Genomic DNA, 23,123 nt, shown 5'->3' with positions numbered 1-23,123 from the left:
GGAGCAGGGCCTGGGATCCCCGTGTGAGATGCCTCACAAGGAGACTCCCATTAAGACTTCCCGGAGGGCGCCTTCATAGCAGAGGGAGGATTTCATCACTGGAGTGATCACTGATGCGCTGCAGGGTCATTTTCTGCTTACAGTCCCTTGTCGCTCCCAGTCCCTCAACACCCTGTGCTGCGGTCCCCTGAACTGTAGTTGGTCTCGTCTGTTTGGAGGAAGCCAGTAGACTGTCCACAGTCCCTGCCGCAGCCGCAGTGCTCACTGTCCACACTCTGTGGCCCCAGGCCCTGCTGGCCCACTAAAGCTTCCCGTCTCCCTGAGCTGTGCCCCAGACTCAGCCAGGACCCCTGGGTCTAGAGCACTGCCTGCCCTCCTCACCCCTTGCCGCCCTGCCGCAGGATCCTTTCTGCATGAGGCGGTGCCCCAAGTCCTGCTCTTAAGACCAACCTCTTTGTTGGAAACCAAATCTTAACACCTGAAAGCAAGCATTCAGAAATTATGATCTTAAAGAACAGTGTTTTTCTCCTGCAAGGGAGCCTGACTTGGTCGAGGCTTTAACAAACCAATATGAAATGCAAAGCTAAGCCATTCTTCTTTATTCTGGGCGGTATCTAGTTCCACCACCCCACCCCACCCCCACCTCACCCAGTCATCAGAAGCCATGAATTTATAGAGTGGAGGACGTAGGGAAGGAAACATACATCATCTTAATCACGCCAAAATTCTCCCCCATCTCACAAATTAAAAACATTCTAGCTAAAGGTCTATGGGACTTCCCTGGTAGCTCAGCGGTCAGGAATCCACCCGCAATACAGGAGACGTGGGTTCAATCCCTGGGTCAGGAAAATCCCCTGGAGAAGGACACAGCAACCCACTGTGGTATTCTTGCCTGGGAAATCCGATGGGCAGAGAACCACGGGGTTGCCAAAAAGTCAAACATGACTTTGCAACTAAACAGCAACAACAAAGTTCTGCACTTATCAATATACCTCTTTTCTACTAATAATCAGAGAGGCTGGATAAATGGACTTTTATTAAAAAATCGACAACATTTACTCCCTGTAAGAGAAGCAGTTCTTAACCTTTCAATAAGACATAGATCCCCAGAGAGGTACGTGCAAACTCTGCAAACTATTCTTTCCCCAAAATGTGTCTGCATGACCTTTGACATTCTGTTACAGGGCATTCACTGGCCTCCCCTCTCCCCCAGAGCCAATCCATGGGTCAGTTTAACACCGGGAATGCCCAGGATTTGCTCGAATTTAGCAAAACTGTTTACAGGAGAGGTGTTCATTGTCACCTCCTCATCTGAAACATTTCGGGCAAAGTGTGATGGAAGCGGGTTGAGGATGGATGAACCAAGTCCAGCAGGGTCCACTCGGCCCCGTTTTATTTTCTCCCCAAATTACAAGTCTCACCAAAAAAAAAATGTGCGCTTCAGCACTCAAGGTCTCCTAACTACACCCCAGTTAACTTTCATGGGCTCTCAAGTTTATGCATGTCTGTATAAACACAAAAAATATACACTGTATAACACTCAAAAGTGCTGGAAATGGGTCCTAATGAGGAATAGTGTGTCCTCTCATTTCTCAAGCTGCTGCACTGGCATTTCAGTGCGGGGGTCCAGGAAAGTGTCAGTCGCTCAGTCATGTCCATCTCTTTGTGACCCCATGGACTGTAGCCTGCCAGGCTCCTCTGTCCATGGAGTTCTCCAGGCAACAATACTGGAGTAGGTAACCATTCCCTTCTCCAGGGGATCTTCCAACCCAGGGATCAAACCCGGGGCTCCTGCACCGGCAGGTAGGTTCTTTATGCTTTGGGCCACCTGGGAAGCCCTGTGGGTGGCCACCCTGTGTGCCTGTTGACGCTACACACACCGCCTGCTTCCACGTTCCTTGAGTTTCCAGCCCATCAGGTTTCTGCTCACACGCCTAAAGGAGCAGCAAGCCAAGAGAAAAACAGCCAGGCGCGTCTAAGTCAGTCTGTCCTAAGCGATGTTTTGTTTTTTGCCGGTTTTCTGCTTTTAGGCGGAACCAGCGTCCTCTAACAAGTGGCAGCTGGATAAATGGCTAAACAAAGTGAATCACCACAAGCCCCCTGTCCTGATCCAAAATGAAAGCCACCACGGGCCGGAGAGCAGTCAGTACTACACCCCAGTGAAGGAGGACACGCAGGACTGCGGGAAGCTCCCCGACGTCTGCCCGCCCGGCCTGAGAGACAAGGACATCAAGGGCGCCTGCAAGGAGGAGCAGAGGCCCAGGACCGCGAACAAGGCCCCGGGGAGCAAAGGCGTGAAGCAGAAGTCCCCGCCCGCCGCCGTGGCCGTGGCCGTGACCGCCGCTGCCGCCCCGCCGCCCGCGGTGCCTGGTGCGCCCGCCGAGAGCGCGCCCGCGCCTGCCCGGAGGTCCGCGGGCAAGAAGCCCACCCGGCGCACCGAGAGGACCTCGGCCGGCGACGGCGGCCACCGGCCCGAGGAGCCCGTAGCTGCCGAGGCGCCGGGGGCGGGCGCGGGGGTTCCCCCGGAGCCGCCCAAGCCCAGGCCTTGCGGCAACAGCAGGACCAACCACCGCAAGGAGCTGCGCTCGGCCGTGACCTGCGAGAAGCGCCGCACGCGGGGGCTGAGCAGGATCGTCCCCAAATCCAAGGAGTTCATCGAGACGGAGTCCTCCTCTTCCTCCTCCTCCTCGGACTCGGACCTGGAGTCGGAGCAGGAGGACTACCCTCTGTCCAAGGCCGTGGCCGCTGCGGCCGCCGCCGCCGCCGCCTCCGGGAACGACCCGAGGCTGAAGGAGGCTCCCACCAGCATCAGCGGCGGCGGCCCCCGCGCTCCCGTGGGCTCCATCAACGCCAGGACCACCAGCGACATTGCCAAGGAGCTGGAGGAGCAGTTCTACACACTGGTCCCCTTCGGCCGCAACGAGCTTCTCTCCCCGTTGAAGGACAGTGACGAGGTTCGGTCACTCTGGGTCAAAATCGACCTGACACTTCTGTCCAGGATTCCGGAACACCTGCCCCAGGAGCCGGGGGTCTTGAGTGCTCCCGCAGCCAAGGACTCTGAGAGCGCGCCCCCGACGACCCATGCATCCGAGGCACCGGTGGAAAAGACCTTGCCAAAATCCAAGAGGAAACGCAAGGTAGGCCTGGAAACCCGAGGGGCTGAAGGCACAGTGGGAGGGAGGGCCCTCCCCGAACTTGTGGGCAGGTCCACTGGTCTGGAATGTTCCAGGAGCAGGAATTTATGTGTCCTTCTCCAGCAAACGTTCATAGAGGACTTTACATAAATGCATAGGAGCCTCCTGAGTCACTTCAGTCGCTACGTCTGACATTCTGCAACGCTATGACTGTAGCCTGCCAGGCTCCCCTGTCCATGGGATTCTCCAGGCAAGAATACTGGAGTGAGTTGCCATGCCCTTCTCCAGGGTATCTTCCCAGTCTGGGATCGAACCCGTGTCTCCTGCATTGCAGGCAGATCCTTTACCATCTAAGCCACCAGGGAAGCCCAGTGTAAGTACTTGACACATATTAACTCAACATCCTTAGAAATGCCCACTGTGGGAAGACTAGCTATCATTCCCATGTGATAGATAATTAAGGCCTGTCCCACTGCATGTGGAAGTAGGCAGTTGGGAAATCTTCACTGAGTGTCTTCAGGGAATGAGCTAGAGGCTGGACCAGTGAGGAAAACTAAACACAGGTGAACCCCATTCTTTGCTGGAAAAGGTGGGGTCATTCCTTGACTTCAGAAGCCAGCTGCCTCATAGAGTTGAGTAAGGCTGTGACTAGGGTGAGGCGTGAATATGGAAGTGACCAGTGGGGATCGTGGGCAACAGGACCCACCAGCTTGTGGCATGGGAGCCATAGGCTGGTGCTCCCCATGGTATTGAGCGGAAGGACTTTGTGGTGGAGAGGAGCTGGGAACAGGGCCCTAAGCAGGAGGGACTTTTGAGTAATCAGAGGATTCGCTGCCAAAGCTGGGAAGCCAGCTGAACAGAGGGGGATTGAGCAGAGTGAGGCGGGCAGGGACTTAAGTGCAGGGAGAGCTGGATGCGGGTCCAGAAGTAGACCCACACACTTGGCCATTCAGATGTTTTTGAAGAATTTTTGAGCGCAGGAATCACTTAATCATAATTTAAAACCAGTTCTGAGACTCTTTACCCCCTCCTGTTACTACATCTTCAAAAGTAACTAGGACCACAGCGAGAAACACAGTGGGCGACAAACGAAAGATTATAGCCCTCATGGACGGCCCCAGATTTGGGACAAAACCATTCACAACTGTGAACACATGTATATGTCCCCACGAGGGATGCTGAAGTGAAGTTGCTCAGTCGTGTCCGACTCTTTGCAACCCCGTGGACTGTAGCCCACTAGGCTCCTCTGTCCATGGGGGTTCTCCAGGCAAGAATACTGGAGTGGGTTGCCATTTCCTTCTCCAGGGATCTTCCCGACCCAGGGATCGAACCCAGGTCTCCCGCATTGCAGGCAGACGCTTTAACCTCTGAGCCACCAGGGAAGCCCCAATCATTTATAAAATCCTTACAACTTTTGAGGCAAATGTTCTTGTCCTACCCCTTTTACAGATGAGGAAACTGAGGCTTACAGAGCCTAAAGTGACTTGCCCTAGGGTCATGTAGGTGAGAAAGGACAGAGCTGGGAATGAAGTCAGGTCTCTGGCTATAGGGTCTCCCAATAATAAACCAGCTGGAGGTTTGTGTAGTCCTTTCGCCTCACGGCCCCCGCTCAGAAGACTCCATGCTCAGAATTTAACGCCTGTGGCTGCCATCTTGGAATTCCTCCTTTTCTCTTTGAATCTGTCTTTTGTAAGTGAAGGTGATGGGACAACAGAGCATGCTTGGTCCCACCCCCTTCATTTCCCCAGGATGGGTTCTGCCTGCCCTGTGGCCCCTGTGCATTCCTGGCTGGGAGCAGCCTCCCCTCTCTGCATCCCCATCCACCGGCCAAGGCGCCGGCATAGTGAGGGTTGGGGTCAGGATCAGCACCTCCCCGCCCTCAATCCAGGTACTGCGGGGTCCCCCAGGAGAGACTGCCAGTTGGCCTTGGGGAAGCGGTGGTGCCTGACTGCACTTCCTCACCCCGCGACCCACAGCTGGCAGGTGGCAGAAGACGTTTGCTGGGCTGCGTGCACGCGCCCGGTCTCAGGCCAGTACTCCTGGCATTTGGGAGAGTCAGCACGTGCCAAGCATCCCCGTGCTTCCAGGAGCACAGTGTAAAGCAGCAAGTAAACACACTTCTCTGACAGGTTGAGACCAGTTTCAAGACAGGAAAATGCTCCTGACTTTAGCACTTTATAATGTTACTCTTTAACCGCTTTTTTTTTTTTTGAGGTATAATTGACATAACATTATATTATTTTCAGTTATACAATATAATGATTCAATATTGGTTTACATGTGTTGCAAAATGATGACCACAATCAGTCCAGCTAACATCCATCACTATACATAATTACAAATCTCTTCTTCTGGTGAGAACTGTCAAGATCTCCTAGCTACTTTCCAATGCGTGCCAGGGTATTTTTAGCTACACTCACCATGCTGTTTATTAGTGTTGCCCTGCATCCACGTGACTTACTCATTTTATAACTGGAGATTTGTACTTCTTTAATTTCCTTCACCCCTTCATTTTATACCCCTCTCTCCACCCCAGAGTGGTTTGGTTTTGGTTTTCAGATTCTACATTTAAGTGAGATCCTAAGGTCTTAGTCATCATTGTCATCACAAAGAATCGGACGAGACCGAGTGACTGGCACACACACATCCCACTCATTTCACTTCGCATAGCACCCTCCAGGCCCATCCGTGTTGTTGCAAATGGCAAGACTCCCTTCTTCCGTTGTATACATACCTATGCCCCAATTTCCTTATCCATCCACAGCCATTTACGCTGTTTCCTTGTCTTGGCCATTGTAAATAATGCTGCAGTGAACGTGGGGGTCTTTTGAAATCAGTGTTTCACTTTTCTTTGGATTAATACCCAGAAGTGAGATTGCTGGATCAAGTAGTCACTCTATTTTAATTTTTTGAGCAACCTCCATACTGTTAGGTGGTTGCACCAACAGTGCATGAGGGCTCCTTTTTCACCACATCCTCACACGTGTATTATTTCTAGTCTTTTTGATGACAGCCATTCTAAGAGGTGTGAGGTGATATCTCATTGTGGTTTTGATTTGCATTTCCCTGATGGTTAGTGATGCTGAGCATCTTTTCATGTGCCTGTTGACCATCTGTATGTATTCTTCAGAAAAAATATTTAATCAAATCCTCCGCCTGTTTTTCAATCAGATTTTTTCGTTTGTTTCTTTGTTGTTGAATTGCAAGTGTTCTTTATATGTGTTTTGAATATTAACCCCTTCTCGGATATATTATTTGAAAATATTTTTTTACATTCAGTAGATTGCCTTTTCATTTTATTGATGGTTTCCTTTGCTGTGCAGGCTTCCCTGGTGGCTCAGCTGGTAAAGAATCTACCTGCAGTGCCAAAGACTTGGTTGGGTTCGATCCCTGAGTTGAGAATATTCCCTGGAGAAGGGAATGGCTACCCACTCCAGTATTCTGGCCTGGAGAATTCCATGGACTTTATAGTCCACGGGGTCACAAAGAGTCAGATGTGACTGAGACACTTACACTTTGTTTTGCAGAAGCTTTTTTGTTTAACATAGTCCGTTTATTCTTACTTTTGCTTTTGGTGTTAAATTCAAGAAAATCATCACCAAGGCTGACAGCAAGCATCTTCTCCAGCTTTTTGAACATGGGGCCTAGCCTTTACATTTTGCACTGAAGCCCACAAATCATGCCCTCAGCCCTGACCTCCTAGGTGACCTTAATCAGGTGACCTTCCCTTCTGTGTACTTCAGTTTCTTCATTTGTAAACTGGTGACATCTTTACAGGGATGTTGTTAGGTTAAAATGATATAATTTAGTAATACGGGTTAGCTCGCTACACACCTGCCCCTCTTTTCCTTCTGTTTTCCTCTGCATATCCTGCCCTCCTCATTACTTCTCAGATGCATTTATCCATCAACTCCCAGGTGATTAATTGATTAATGAGTAAATCAATCCGTCATCTGGAGACTGATGGATAAATGGACAGGCTGATATAAAGAGAGAGGTGTTTCAGAGATAGAAATTGATAAACATATAGACATTGGAAATACATATAGCTATACAGGCATATGTCAGTAGAGATGTGCAAAAACAGAGACATGTATAATTCATAATCTATATTTAAGTAATTTTACTATTCATGGACTTTTTAAGTTTAACTTATGAAACTTCATTTACACTAAGCCTGACACTCAGCTCTCCTCATGAAATCTACTGAAACATAGGTGAACATGCATAAAGAAGGGGAAGAACATTTGCACAGTGCTCCTTACTCATCATCTGGGGTGTGAAACCACTAGTTTTGGGTGCGGGAGGTGGGACATCGCAGACCTGGCTGCCCAGGGTGCAGAGTCTAGCCCTGCTGGAGCCCTGGGGGCCAAAACTAGGGGGTTCAGAGGTTTGGCTCAGACCCTCCATGGGGCATAGTTTCAATGTGAGCATCTGTGGTCCTTCCTCCAGAGGCTGTGTGACATCCCAGCTAGAAGGAGAAGGTCACAGTCTTTCTATCTTCAGTATCAGTGCCCGTCTCCTGGAAACACCGCTGAGAATCCTGAATGTCTCTCTGCTGTGTTGCTGCAATCTCAGCAAAAATAGAAGTTGGTTGAGTGCACATGCATTACCCCTGCGTGTGTGCTGTGCTAAGCTGCTTCAGTTGCGTCTCTTTGCGACCCTGTGGACTGTAGCCTGCCAGGCTCCTCTGTCCATGGGATTCTCCAGGCAAGAATCCTGGAGTGGGTTGCCAGGCCCTCCTCCAGGCGATCTCCCCAACCCAGGGATCGAACCTGAGTCTCCTGTGTCTCCTGCATTGGCAGACGGGTTCTTTACCGCTAGTGCCACGTGGGAGGCCTGCATCACACCTGTTACACGTCTAAAGTTAAATACAACCGTGGAAACGATCCAGTCGAACTGCTGTTTTATAAAAAGATCCTTCAAGGCCATGAATTTCAGAAGAAAAGCCTGAGCTTGTCACTGCTCCTACAGCATTAAGCCCAGGACAGATGGCTTGCTATACCTTGTTTGGGTACCAAGAAATGCCAAAGAAAGGGATGCTGAACTCCAGTGAGACTCCAGAGCAGATCTTCTTTGGAGGGTAGAATCCAGCGCATTTGTTGAGCAGTTTGCATCATTCAAAATATTCCCTCCTGCAGTTTGATCCTGGTGTCACACTTTTCGTAAGCTGTCAGTAGTCAAAACGACAGATTTCATCCTTGTTCGAGGAGGAGCTGACGGCGAACCGAGGCCGGGGCCGAGAGTGCTGCCATCCTGTTGGTGCTCAGGACCTTGTCCAAAGAAGCCCCTGCTCTGGTGGGATGGGAGCTCGCTGTGATCCGTCGAAGTCCGAAGCTGATTGGTTTTTGCTTCTTTCCATGCAGTGCGACAACGAAGACGACTACAGGGAGACCAAGAAGGCCCCGGGAGAGAGGGAGAGCGCCTCGCGGCTGACCGCCCCTGCCAGCAGCGCTTTGTCCGCAAATCACTGCAGCATGAACATCAACAGGTACGTGCCCTCCTGCAAAGGCAAGGGTTGGTGGAGGCACGCCTGGGTCTGAGAGGCACGTGTTTGCAGGGGGAGAGTAGATTTTTTTTTAATGATTTCTCTGCTCTGGGTGTCCAGACCAGGGTTCTTGGACTCCTTAATCAATAGAAATTGATAAGAGGCCAGAGGAGAAATTCAGCCAAGGCTTTGTTGGGGCTCAGGCTGCAGCTTGAAGGAGTGAGGAAAAAGTAACAGTTTCCCTTGCTCACTCTCTGATGGGGGCAAGCCGATTCCTTAAATGTGAGGGAGGAAGTTGTGGGTCCAGGGGTCTCGTGGAGGGGGACTTGGCCTGCCCATGCCCTTCATTGGTCTTGTGTGCACTTTTGCTCCCAGTTCCTCAAAATTGGCAGTTGGGTTTTTGGTCTTTTTGTATCTTGTTGTTCATAATTTGCTCCAACTGCACACGCTCACAGTTGTTTTTAGTCCCTTAGGCTGTGCTTAGTTGCTTAGTCGAGTCCAGCTCTTTGCGACCCCATGGACTGTAGCCCACCAAGATCTCTGTCCATGGGGATTCTCCAGGCAAGAATACCAAAATGTGTTGCCATGCCCTCCTCCAGAGGATCTTCCCAACCCAGGGATCGAACCCTGGTTCTGCAATGCCTTTACCGTCTGAGCCACCAGGGAAGCCCCGAGTCCTTTAGGATTGCTTTGTATTTTGTTGCTATAGGAGACATGTGTCCAGGTGCAAGCGCTGAAGCAGAGGATCCCAGGGTCCCAGCCTGTCTCTTGCAGACCTGATTCCCTTGGTTTAACACAGGGCTTCCCTGGTAGCTCAGCTGGTAAAGAATCCTCCTGCCATGCAGGAGACCCTGGTTCAATTCCTGGGTTGGGAAGATCCCCTAGAGAAGGGATAGCTAATACCCACTCCAGTATTCTTGAGCTTCCCTAGTAACTCAGACAGTATAAAATCCGCCTGCAATGAGGGAGACCTGGGTTTGATCCCTGAACTGGGAAGATCCCCTGGAGGAGGGCATGGAAACCTGCTCCAGTATTCTTGCCTGGAGAATCCCATGGACAGAGGAGCCTGGTGGGCTACAGTCCATGGGATCGCAAAGAGTCAGACACGACTGAGTGACTAAGCGCACACAGACGGTTCACCAGGACCCTGGGCGTGGGCTGCTTGTCACAGTTCCGGGTGCACCAGCAGTGCTTCTTTGTAACAAAAGACCAGTTACCAGCTATAGCACATTCTATCCTTTCAAAAACACACCCTCTACTCTGAAAATTTAAAAACCGAATTCCACCTGTGTGCTAAGTCACTTCAGCAGTGTCCGACTCTGTGACCCCATGGACTGTAGCCCACCAGGCTCCTCTGTCCATGGGATTTTCTAGGCAAGAATACTGGAGTGAATTGTCATGCCCTCCTCCAGGGGATCTTCCCAACTCAGGGATCGAACCTAGGTCTCTTACGTCTCCTGAATTGGTCGGCAGGTTCTTTACCACTAGCGCCACCTGGGAGACCCAAAAAACTGAATTAAGAGTCATGAGAACACTAAGCTTATCACACAGATGTAATAAGCAGACTCTTCATAAAACACACCTAAAGATCCTGGCTATGGACTGAATTTGTGGGGATAGACAAGATCCGGGTCTCCAAGGCGAAACAGCCCCTCCTCAGAGGGGTTCCAGGGGGACCTGCATAGCGCTGACTCCCCTCCATGACAAACGGCTTCCTGGCAAAGCAAGGCCCCCGATATTTATTACAAGCGAGGAGCTCATCATCAGTCACAGAAGCTCTTTCCATTTAGAAACAGCACAGCTCAGAAACCACTTTCCCTCTGCTCAGACACTCTTCACTCTCCCCGACTGTGTACATAGAATTTTTAAGGGGAGATTAATGTTTCAGTGCAACACATAAAAATGTAAACTGAAAGGTTAGGAGAAGACGTAGAGCAGTACTAAAACCCGGAGAGGAAATTAGAGAGCCCGGGCACCCGAGCACAGGCGGCTGCAGTGTTAGAATCACCTTGGGAAAGGAGGACTAGGGCTCTGGGAGGTCTGAGTGAGGAGGAGCAGCAAAGACAAGCTGGCCAAACCCGCAGTCCTCTGTGCCCAGCAGATGGTGTCCCAAAACACTGGGGACATGTGAAAGGAGAAAATGCAACTCCAGAGTGTCTTTTAAATGTGTGATTGAATAACCTGTCTGCTGGCTCTAGTAACTGCTATAATTGCTGGCAGTGATGAGTCTAAATAATATTTGAAGATGTCTGCAACAACCGATATGACATGAAAATATCTGTGATTTCCACTGGTGACGCAGTCACAGGTATTGCAAGCAGTACACCTGCTAACCACTCCTCTGGTTTCCTGCCTTCGTTCGTCATTAAAGGAAATGTTCCGTTTCACTGAGAGGTTAATGAAAATGAAGATGTAATTTCTTATCCATGCAAGTTCAGGGACCCCAGGATAAAAGCAGAGGTCCTTAATCTTCAGGGTTGAAGGCCTGAAGATCTGAGACAGAGTTGATGTAATAATAATAGAAATAAAGTGCACAGTTAAATGTAATGCGCTTGAATCATCCCCAAACCATTTCCGCTCTGGGTCCTGGCCCATGAAAAAATAGTCTTCCATGAAACTGGCCCGATGCCAAAAAGGTTAGGGACTCCTGCTCCAGACCCTTTGCTTGGCAGAGACTGCTGGCTCTGATAGTTTCACTTATGTTAAGTAGGGACTCAATGCCGCTATGAAGGAGCTTTGAGTTTTTCTAGGAAAAGTGGTCTGTGTATTTCTCAAATTGTGGTTACCTCTGTCAAGCTGTACCAGTGTAATACGACAATTCGATATATATGGTAATCGCATGTCCCAAAGACATGATCCCAAGAATGTTTCAAAATTACTTTGGTCAATTTCAATAGATACACTTATGATGAAGAAGAAAAGATTGTATGTGCTTGACAATATTTAATGTAATAATTTCCTTTCCTACAAGTGTTTAAAATCATGTTTAAAACCCTGGTAGTCCAGTAGTTAAGACTTCGCTTTCCCAATGCAGGGGGTGCGGGTTCCTTCCCTGGTTGGGGAGCTAAGACCCCACATGCTTTGTGGCAGGAAAAAAAAAAAACACATAAAACAGAAGCAATACTGTAATGAATTCAATAAAGACTTTTAAAATGGTCCACATCAAAAAGTCTTTTAAAAAATAAAATAAAATCATGTAGTACATGCCTTAAAACTCAATGTTCAAGAAACTAAGAGCATGGCATCCAGTCCCATCACTTCATGGCAAATAGATGGTTTAACAATGGAAACAGTGACAGATTTTATTTTCCTGGGCTCCAAAATCACTGCAGATGGTGACTGCAGCCATGAAATTAAAAGACATTTGCTCCTTGGAAGAAAAGTATAACCAACCTAAACGGCATATTAAAAAGCAGAGAAATTACTTTGCCAACAAAGGTCCATATAGTCAAAGCTGTGGTTTTTTCAGTAGTCATGTATGGATGTGAGAGTTGGATCATAAAGAAAGCTAAGCACCAAAGAATTGGTGCTTTTGAACTGTGGTGTGGGAGAAGACTCTTGAGAGTCCCTTGGACTGCAAGGAAATCAAACCAGTCAATCCTAAAGGATATCAGTCCTGAATATTCATTGGAAGGACTGATACTGAAGATGAAGCTCCGATACTTTGGCCACCTGATATAAAGAACTGACTCATTAGAAAAGACTCTGATGCTGGGAAAGATTGAAGGCAGGAGGACAAGGGGACGACAGAGAATGAGATGGTTGGATGGCATCACTGACTCAATGGACATGAGTTTGAGCAAGCTCTGGGAGTTGGTGATGCACAGGGAAGCCTGACTTGCTGCGGTCCATGGGGTTGCAAATAGTCAGACACGACTGACCGACTGGACTGAACTGAGTGCACGCGTGCTAAATCAATTCAGCCGGGTCCAACTCTTTGCAACCCTATGGACTGTAGCCCACCAGTCCCCTCTGTCCATGGAAATCTCCAGGCAGTAATACTGGAGTGGGTTGCCGTTTTATCCTCCAGGGGATCTTCCTGACCTAGGGATCAAACCAGTGTCTCTTATGTCTCCAGCATTGGCAAGTGGGTTCTTTATCACTATAGCACCACCTGAGTACTGTATGTAAAATAATAGAGACTTCGAAATAGGGTTTCTTTACTCATGTGTCGAGAAACCATTACATTCAGACAATTAACATCCATCTTCAGCTTCAGTGTTTCATCCTCACTGGATGAGCTACTTCTGATTCGCCCAAGGCAGTTTTCTAGAACACAGCTTCTCACTTCTAAGTCGTTGGATGCACAGTGCTTTTTAAACCAGAAAGCTGTCATCAGAAATTCTCTCCCTACACAAACGTGTTTGCGTAGCATTAAGCATCTTGGTTTCTCATTTGTTCTAGAGGCCTACATTTGTAATTTCTGCACTGTGACCACCAACTGAGGATATTGCTTAAAAAATAAAAAGTGACCTTAATGGCTTGTTTGCAGTGATAGCCAACACATGCAATTAAGAAGTCATAAATGCAGGAAAAATGACTAACTCTTTGTCCAATGAATTTACCTTACATTGCCTGACTCTACCAGGTGGAGAATCATCCCAAGTTAGCAATGATTGAGTTCATTTTGGGCTAATGTGTCTTCCTACTCTTTTTGTTTCCACGTGAAGTAATAGAGAGAGCCCTATCCACATTACGTACATTGTAAAGATCCAGATATAAGTGACTCCCTTCTGTGACGGTCCACTGGGATGTATATTCAGGCATAGACAATAGTTTTGAAAGTAAAATAAGGTACTAGAAATCAGAAAATGTCATTTCTGATGACTGTTTCAGTTCTTTGTATTCTGATCAATGCCTGGTTGCCTAACAATTGGAAGGTAGCTTCATGCTTGATTGTTCTGTGATTGTGTTATTCTCCGTGGGATAATTAGGGAGAAGGCAATGGCAACCCACTCCAGTACTCTTGCCTGGAAAATCCCACAGCAGAGGAGCCTGGTGGGCTGCAGTCCATGGGGTCAGTAAAAGCAGGACACGACTGGGCTACTTCACTTTCACTTTTCACTTTCATGCATTGGAGAAGGAAATGGCAACCCACTCCAGTATTCTTCCCTGGAGAATTCCAGGGACGAGGAAGCCTGGTGGGCAGCCATCTCTGGGGTTGCACAGAGTCAGACACGACTGAAGCGACTTGCAGCAGCAGCAGCAGCAGCAGCAGCAGGTGTTAGCTAAAGTCCTTTTGGAAGTAGAGATCTCATGTATCATTTAATTGAGTTTCCCATTACCTACTGCTTGCACTTGTTAGGAAAACAGTAAGTGGTTTGCTGTGTATTTTGAGATCCTTGGATGAAAAACTTGGGAAGTGAGAGTATTATTCTTAGTCGTTTCGCTCCAGAATTACTCTTAATTCTGGGAGAATAAGTAAAGAAGCAATGAACAAGATGTGCTTGTTGTTTGTTACGGTCCTAATGCCATAAAATTGTTTCCTGGCACAAGAATTCCCAGTAAACATCTTCCTACCAGCAGGTTTTAAATGGGAGGTTTGGGTCATATATAAAACATTTTCCTTCCCCTGTGCTGAGTGTGTGACATTCCATTACTGTGACTTCCTTTCCCAGCTTGGCAATACCAATAAATAAAAATGAAAAAATGCTCCGGTCGCCCATCTCACCCCTCTCCGACGCATCTAAACACAAATTCTCCGGCGAGGACTTAACTTCCTCCAGCAAATCCAACAGCAACGGTCTGTTCACTTCCACCTCCTCCAACAAAAAGCATAAGGCGGAGAGCCAGCTGCAGAGCCATGCCGCGGACCTCACGGTAGGTTGATGCCCTCCTGTCCCAGTTGAAACAGAAATGAAACCGAGCACAGCCCTTACTCTGCCTGTAACCCAGCTCGGTCTAAACTCCAGCTCAAGGCCCCTCAAGGCAGCCCTGAGTGCTGCTCTGGGAAGACCCAGCAAGAGCTGCCCTTTGCGTCTTGCACAGGCTGTGGCAGAAGAAAAAGAGGCGGTATTTTAAGCCTCTTCTGCTTAGGAACCTCTTTGGAGGACCTCATTTTCCATTCTGAAAAGAAACAGCCCCACGTTCTCCATGGGCCCACATGAACCCGGCTCCACCCCTGTGGATACTCATACTGCATGTGAGTCCCTCTTTACGGATACTCTTTAAGAGTGGACATCCCTGAACTGTGCATCCTCCAAGTACTTTATTTAATTTCAAACTCTCCCCATTGTGCTTCTCAAATCCAGCAGGGCTTTATGAGGCAAGGAGAATTGAGACTTGGCAATAGGACTCTGCAAACAAACAGGGGAGGCAGCATTTCATGCTTTATCCAGTGACTCAAAAAGGCGAAAAAAAAGTTGTTAAGGTCCAACAAGAGCCACAGTCTTACTGAACCATCAGGAAACTAAGCCTCTTAGGCACCCTCATTTGAGAGCAGTTCTCTTTAGTTCTAGGGTACAAGAATCTGAGAAGGTCATATTAGGAAAATCAGAAATAAAAAGCAAGCAATTCAAATTTTAAACCAAGCACAACTTCTCTTTGCCTCTAGAGCCTTCTATCACAAGCAACTATGATGTGCAGAGAATCTTTAACCAATTATAGACTTTATTTCAACCCTCTTTCACTGAACAGGTGTTGATCAAGGAAGTACTTATTGTGTCCCAGACACTCTGCTAAGCAATTGAGGTGCATTGCTAACCTAACAGATTCAGTCTCTGCCTGCAGGAAGCTTACAGTCGAGCTGAGGAGAGCCACTTAGACCAGGGTTCACACACATCCGTAATTTACTACTGTGTGTGCCAAAAAGGAAATGCCCAGAGTCCTAGAGCCTCTCATAACAAAGAGGCTTGATCTGCACATAAAATCAGCCCATATTTAAAGAAGCACTGGTATCCACTCCACTTTAATTACTTCAGAGGAATCCATTTGAATCTCCTAACCAAAGACAGGGTGTTTTATGATCCAAATGATCAGCACACAGTAGCTGCTCTTTATATATCTGTATCTCCAGGGGGAGCAAAAAAAAGGATGTTTAAGTTTTTCCCCAGATAGAGAGTGTTTCTTTTTAAAACACATCTTAAATAATTTCTCATCCTGTTTGTCAGACACAGCTGATGAGAACCAGTCAGTCTATGACCTGAACCTCTCGTGAAGGATGAACACAGCTCAGTGGTTCTGAGAGCTCCGGTCCTAGACCAGCACTCTGAAACTTGTGCAGAATGCTTGTTCTCAGGCCCCCCCCAGACCTACTGGGACAGAGATGCTGGTGGTGGCACTCAGCTGTCTATGTGTTAATGGTGACTCTGATGCAGTCAGTTTGGAGAACCGTGGGCCTAGCAACCGGGAAAAGTAGGAGCCTGAGTCCTAAGCCCCCAGCCTGCATCCGCAGTAGCCATCTGCGCTTCAGCAGGTTCAGGATCTGGATGCAAGAGCAAGACTAAGGCCTCCCTGGTAATGTTGCCGTGCGGATGGCATCTGACCACACACGTACAAGCTTCCAGCTTGAGACCTAAAATGCACACGTTTCTCTTTCTTAATCGAAACAAAAAGCGCTATCACGTCTAACCTAGAACCCAAGCAATTCTAACGGGTTACTCCTTCAGCCAGAGGGCCAGTTTCTCAAAAGCGGCTGTGTTTGTTTGTTGTCCAGAAAGCGGCTCACACCAATTCTGAAAACATCCTCCACAAGTCACGGCCGCAGACCGAGCCCTGGTCTCCAGGCTCCAACAGCCACCGGGACTGCAAGAGGCAGAAACTCATCTTCGATGATATGTAAGTGTGGGGTCTTGTCGATATGGGGAAGGCCAGATAAGTGGGACCGGGTAGATGGTTTATATGTGTCTACAGATTAGACACATATAAACCCTAGTGTGGCCATTTCTGTCATGTGACCCAGTCAGTTAAATGTCACCCTCTCAAAGGAAATTGCTGAGTGCACCCCCGAGCCCTTGGCGGGGAGTGGTTTGAATGAATAGGACAGCCAGTGCTATCACAGTTGTATCCAGGATGCCAGAAATCTAAGGCAAATGGCATCAAGGAGTCTTATATTTCTGAGCACCTGCATTTGGGGCTGTATGCTACCAGAAAGAGGCATTTCTGTCTTTGTAAACTGTAACAGGCAAAGAAAAATAGTGATTCACTCCTGAAAGCTTTCTGTTCTCTAAAGTGCTATAGTCTTTATAAAAGTGTAAATAATTCTTATACAGGAAAAATATCCTGTCATCCGTCCCCCCATCATAGTGCCAAAACCCAAGTATTTCATTCCCAGCATCAACTTAGGAGGAGAAACAAAAGAAGAACATGAATAAATATAGCATCCTGGAACGCTCAGGAGATGCTGAAAATGACACATGAGAAATGATAAAATGATACTGAAAATTATTTAGGCTCTTAGGGAAAAAATATGTGTCAAGGACAAGCCTCGAGGGCAGGAGATATGGTTTCAAGAGTTTGGCTTGAATCCCATTTTCAATTTCTGCTGTTCAGCAAGCACACTATTGTGTATCTGTGGGAGGCACGCCCTTAAATCCCCAGCGGGGACCAACAGACAACAGTGAGAGACCCCTCCTGCCCTCTGACTGCTGACCGTCCAGCTGAGGGGACAGACTGTAAGCCACGCGCCCCACCCACAGTCAGAAACCAAAATGGTGCTAAATGTCTCTGAGTCCCTGCTTCCTAACCAGAAAAAGTGAGGCATGACCCTGGTCTCCTGGCAGGTCCCCTGAGACCCGGTGAGATGGCCTCTTCTCAGAGCGACCACCTGGAGAGGCGGAAGCTGTCTCTTCCACCCTCATCTTCCTCCCAGCCTTTTCTCCCACCCTGTCTTTACCAAGAGTGTAGACAAGGTCTGTTTCTTCATGTCCAAGAAACAGGAATACTAAGTTGTCTTCCTCAGGCCCTGCGTGGACCTCATTAAGCTAACGAGGAGCTAGACTTCGAGGACTGAGAGCCAAATCCAGAGTCTTTGTTCCTTCTTTGGACACACTCCCAGATGACTGAGTTTAGTAAAGTGTAAGGGTGGCCCAGGAGGACGTGTGTTTTTCTCCTCTTCCTGTGATTGCACCTGCACTCAACCCCACACACATTCTCCCCTGACCCTCACCAGCTCCCCTTTCCCTCATCTCACTGCCCTGGGCAGCCAGAGAAGTGGTAATTAATCCCCAGGGTGAAGGGCATGTAATCCAATCCGACAGTCAACTCCATATATAATTAGTGTTTGGGGGTATAAATTGTTCAAAGGGAGCTTTAACCGTTAATAAAAACAGGCAGTTGGAATTGTGCTTAATGACAGTATGGAAATTTACATTTGGAAGATGTAGGAATCTTTTGATTTCCATCTTAATTAAGGATGTTCTCCCTAATATTAGGAAACAAATTGAAGATAAAGTAGTTACTATACAGATGGGTCAGCCTCTGTATCCTTTAGCTTGAAACTCAGTTCCTAAAGGAATGAAAAGCAATTATACTTGTCTTATAGGTCAAGTCTTTATAAGAATGGAAATGTGGCTCTGTACATCATTCAAACCAAGCTTGCTGAGGTTTTGGGTCCCAAACCTCCCCTATTCATCTCAAGAAGCTTGCTGAGGAGGAGGGATAGACTAGGAATTTGGGGTTAGGAGAGGCAAACTAGTGTATATAGGATGGATAAACAGCAAGATCTTTCTGTATAGCATATTCTCTCTCCTGGATAAACCATAGTGGAAAGGAGTACAAAGAAGAATATACGTATGTGCATAACTGAGTCACTTTGCTGGGCAGCAGAAATTAACATTGTAAATCAGCTATGTTCAATGAAAAATAAATTAAAGAATAGTGCAAATATGATGAAAGATCTGATGATAAGGAACAAAAAAAGAAGAAGAGAAAGACTAAGACTTTGTCATAGTCTAACAAAGTGAGCATACACACACATTCAACAGTAAGGTACCCAGCGCATCAGACATATCAAGGGCGTGGTGTTTAAACACACACGTATGGGAAATTAACATGTAAGGCATTTTCCAAAGCATAGACCAGAAAACTAAGTCTAAAACAGCAACAGCTACACGGTCCTACGTGGACCTGCAGCTCCTTGGACTGTTCACAAGAGGAAATGTCTCTCAATCTGCTGAGACGGTGGCTAATGTAATTTTGTCCCTATCTGTATCAAACCAAGAGGCTGTTATCATGCATTCTTCCCATTAGCAAACTGTGATTTTTCTGGCTGACAGCTACAATAAAACTGTTTCTCCTTTTATGGGCATAGATAGAATTTTTAAAAAGCCCTCTTACATATCCATCATACGGAGAGAGAGACGTCTTCCAATTGCCATGTGCCCCAATTGATTTGAAATCCATGACGGCAAAAGAAACACGCGGCTCACGCAGCCACTCAACCACTGAACTGAGAAAATCGCGGGGAAACTCTTCAGGTTTGAAAAGCAACAGCAGGCACCGTCTGTTCCTCGGAACAATGAAAATATGGGTCTTAAGAGATCACTGGGCTAGGAAGTCCCCTAAAAGTGTGTGAAGTGTTCAGCCGGCGTGTGCTGAGGTGCGGGAGCGGGAGTGGGGGTATCTGCTTCATTCCTTCAGGTATTAATTCAGGGAAGATGGCGGTACATGGGCGGCCTCTTTAGGAAACTCCTCTGCGGTTTTCAGCCTCCAGCTTTCTCTCCGCTCTGCACCGGCTTCAAGGACCATGACCTGGCTCCTGTCACTTTCCTTGACTTCTCCTCACTGGAGGTGTCAACAGGCAGTGACATGGACAGAGAGAGACCACCAGAAAGAAAGAAAGAACTAGAGAATTGGCACCAAAGTGATGTAGAGCTGGTAGAAATCCAGTTATTGCATTCCCAAAAGTAACAGCTGCCATCGTGCCATTTCACTTTCAGAGCTACATCCTGTAGCTTTAAAAAAAAAAAAAAAAGTAAACTCATCCTTTTGTATTATAAATACTCGTTAATGGTTGAATACACGTGCATTTCAGACAACAGCCAGAATTCAGCAGGCACTCCAGTAACAACTGTTGAGTCACCCTAAGTGGAATCACATTCTGGGGGAGCGGGGGTGAAAGTGTTAGTTGCTCAGTCACATTCGTCTCTTTGCAACCCCATGGACTGTAGCCCACCAGGCTTCTCTGTCCACGGGATTCTCCAGGCAAAAATACTGGAGTGGGTTGCCATGCCCTCCTCCAGGGGATCTTCCCAACCCAGGGATCGAACCCAGGTCTTCTGCACTGCAGGCAGATTCTTCACCATCTGAGCCACTAGGGAAGCCTGTCTGGCGGGGGCAGGGGGTAGTGCCTGCATCTTTTTTTTCTTTTTCTTTTTTCCGTGAATGTAAGGAATTACTACAGGCAAGTCAATTTAAATTCATAGGCTTCCAGCCCCTTTTCCTAGGTTACTTACCAATTCAGCAGGTACCAGGTGGTGCCTTCAGAATGGAGATAGAACTGAACAGAATAACTTATTTTTTAAAATGTGATCCAGATCAGCCTATCCTGCAGGCTCAGATGGGAGGCAGTGATGACTGCACCTCCTCCTCCCCTGACGTTTAGCCGTTTAGCCATGTGCCACTTTCACTCCTCAGCAGGGTTGGGTTTTTTTTTAAGCTTCTTATTTTGTATTAGGGAATAGCCGATTCACAATGTTGTAATAGCTTCAGGTGAACAGCAAAGGGAGGCAGCCATCCATAGACCTGTGTCCATTCTCCCACAAACTCCCCTCCCATCCAGGCTGCCACATAACCCTGAGCAGAATCCCCTGTGCTATAATCCTTGCTGGTTATCCGTTTTAAATATGATGGGGCTTCTCCAGTGCTCAGTGGGTAAAGGACATACCTGCAGTGCAGAAGACACATGAGATGAGGGTGTGGTCCCTGGGCTGGGAAGATCCCCTGGAGAGGGAGATGTCAGCCCACTCCAGTATCCTTGCCTGGAAGATCGCATGGACAGAGGAGGCTGGTGGGCTACAGTTCATGTGGTTGCAGAGAGTCAGACGTGTGCGTGCGTGCTGTCTCTTCAGTCGTGTCCGACTCTTTGCGGCCCCATGGACTGCAGCCCACCAGGCGCCTCTGTCCATGGGATTCTCCAGACAAGAATACTGGAGTGGGTTGCCAGGCCCTCCTCCAGGGCATCTTCCCAACCCAGGGATCAAACCCAGGTCTCTTATGTCTCCTGCATTGGCAGGCGGGTTCTTTACCACTAGTGCCACCTGGGAAGCCCAAAAGAGTCAGACAGGACTGAGCAACTAGGCACCCACACGACGTTTTAAATATAGCAGTGTATACATACGGATCCCAAGCTCCCTAATCATCCCTCCCCACAGCCTTCCTTTTGGCAACCGTAAGTCCATTCTATAAGTCCATGAGTCTCTGTTTTATAAGTAAGTTCGTTTGTATCATTTCTTTTTAGATTCCACATGTAAGGGATGGCATCCGATATTTCTCCTTCTCTGTCTGACTATCTTCACTCCGTATGACAATGTCTAGGGCCATCCATGTTGCTGCAAATGGCGTTATTTCATTCATTTTAATGGGCAGCTCTGGTTTTAAGGTGACACTGGTGTGATTACCAAACTTTTGTTTCAAAAATCTGTTAGGAATTTATGTCCATGAGTGACAGCACTTCATTCAACCCAAAGCCTAGAAACCGATCTTATTAGTGCAAAGCCATGAGCTAGAAATCGCTTGGTGTCATCACTAGTGACGGGAGAGTTACTGGCGGTGGAAAATCTAGGGAACAGCTGTGTCACGAAGGCCTCGGTGCAGATATCTGGGCACAGCTGATGGTGAAGCGCTTGGCCTCCGTTCCCCCATGCCATATTGCTGTGCCAGGGAGCCAGAGAACCCCAGGTGCCAACCTGCCTGCCGCTTCCAGAAGGATGTGCCGACTGTTGCCCACATTTCACAAGGAAGAGTCAGTCACGATCGTCACATTCAGCCAAACCTCCGAACGCCCCATCTGTCCCCATGGCATTGATTACAGGAGCCCAGCTACTGAAACCTCCAGACGCCAAGAAAAGACTCCCTTGCCACGCGATGCTGAAGCCACGGCCTGTGCCGTGTGGCTGGCAGGTTAGGGAGACGAAGTTGGCACTTATGATGTCCTGATACTTAGCATTCTTATAGCTGAAAGGATTTTAATTTTATAGACATTGGAAGACTCCCGTAAGTGAAAGGTCAGGTGATTTATTCAAAGGACCCCAGCTGAAATCCTTACGTAGGTGATATTAGATCAAGGCAAGGCACTCCTGTGGTGGGCTGGCTGGGACCATTCCCCTCCCGAGGGGCCCCCCCGCTTCCCATCACTTCAAAGCTGGACTCCACCCTTTCTGATAATACCATTCCTGTGCCTTTCTTTCTTCATATGGAATTTTTTCCCTTATGAAGTCCCTCTCTGCCAAGGTTTTTTTGTTTGTTTGTTTTTAGTCAAAACAGAGGGAAAGAAGGAACAAAAGGATTTGGCCAGAGGTTAGGAGGGCAAGAATGGTGGACAGGGCCTTTCAGATCATTCTGATTGAAATCTGAGCCCTCTGATCCTTTGAAGGGCTTTGTAAAATGATTTTATCTTACCTGTAACACCTGGAGAAGAACAGCAATCAAATTGATGAGTTTCCACTTAAACAGGAAGCTGCTTATGATAGAATGACAACAGCCTGCCACGTTTAGCCTGCGTGTCCCGGAAAGCACGTGTTATTTTCTAAGTGTGGCCGAGAGAGGAGCCTCCTGTGAGAGCCTGCGACCTGTAGGAGACACGACGAGTCATCGCTCATGTTTCTGAGAAGCCAGGGATTTAGGGGTCCCAGCCAACATCAAGAACATAGAAACAAAAGCTGCATTTGAATCCTTGTGCTTAAAAGCTAATGTGCTTAGTTGCTCGGTCATGTCTGACTCTTTGCCACCCCATGGACTATAGCCCACCAAGTTCTTCTGTCCATGAAATTCTCCAGGCAAGAATACTGGAGTGGGTTGCCATTCCCTTCTCCAGAGGATCTTCCTGACCCAGGGATCGAACCCATGTCTCCTGCATTGCAGGCAGATTCTTTACTGTCTGAATCACTAGGGAAGCTGTAAGCAGCCTTCTCACTTCTTTCTGGAAGCGCTCATAAAGCCAACGGCAGCACCGGGGCCCCTGGCTATGAAGTGCCCTCAGCCACAGCATTCATGGAAAACAGTTCCTCCACTTCTTACACGTTCTTCTTAGGGAAGAAAGAACCTCACAGCTTGGGCCATGGTAACACCTGCAGGACTTATCAGATGACAGGCTGACAGGCTCTCAGATGATGAATTCATTTGGTGTGCAGTTGCCTCGTTGTCTGATTTGGATTCCAACTCCCTGAGAAAATTATCTCGACTTGTGCGGTGCCAGGGAACCTGTTTGTTCAGACACGTCAGGCTCTCCGTCTCTGCCAGTTTTCACAAAACAGGCTGGCTCTGCCGGGTTGGAAGGGGGTGGGTACGGGCATTTCACAGAGGTAGGAGTCCCAGAAAGCTGCCTGCCAGCCTGTCCGTGGGAG

At 48.0% G+C, this 23,123-nt stretch overlaps 1 protein-coding gene across 2 annotated transcripts in view; it reads left to right on the top strand.

Moving 5' to 3' along the window:
- AFF3 (AF4/FMR2 family member 3) overlaps positions 1-23,123 on the top strand; it is a 576,000-nt gene that overhangs the window by 519,671 nt on the left and 33,206 nt on the right. For both annotated transcript variants that reach the window (XM_018054921.1, XM_018054920.1), the window contains 4 exons: positions 2,031-3,137; positions 8,501-8,625; positions 14,241-14,442; positions 16,277-16,398. In XM_018054921.1, coding sequence (XP_017910410.1) covers positions 2,031-3,137; positions 8,501-8,625; positions 14,241-14,442; positions 16,277-16,398 — 1,556 coding nt within the window. The remainder of the gene's footprint in view (positions 1-2,030; positions 3,138-8,500; positions 8,626-14,240; positions 14,443-16,276; positions 16,399-23,123) is intronic.

Source organism: Capra hircus, chromosome 11 (genome assembly GCF_001704415.2).
Source record: "Capra hircus breed San Clemente chromosome 11, ASM170441v1, whole genome shotgun sequence".
NCBI classification, from domain to species: domain Eukaryota; kingdom Metazoa; phylum Chordata; class Mammalia; order Artiodactyla; family Bovidae; genus Capra; species Capra hircus.
Note: the sequence above shows the minus strand (reverse complement) of the source record. Positions and strands in the feature narration are given on the sequence as shown.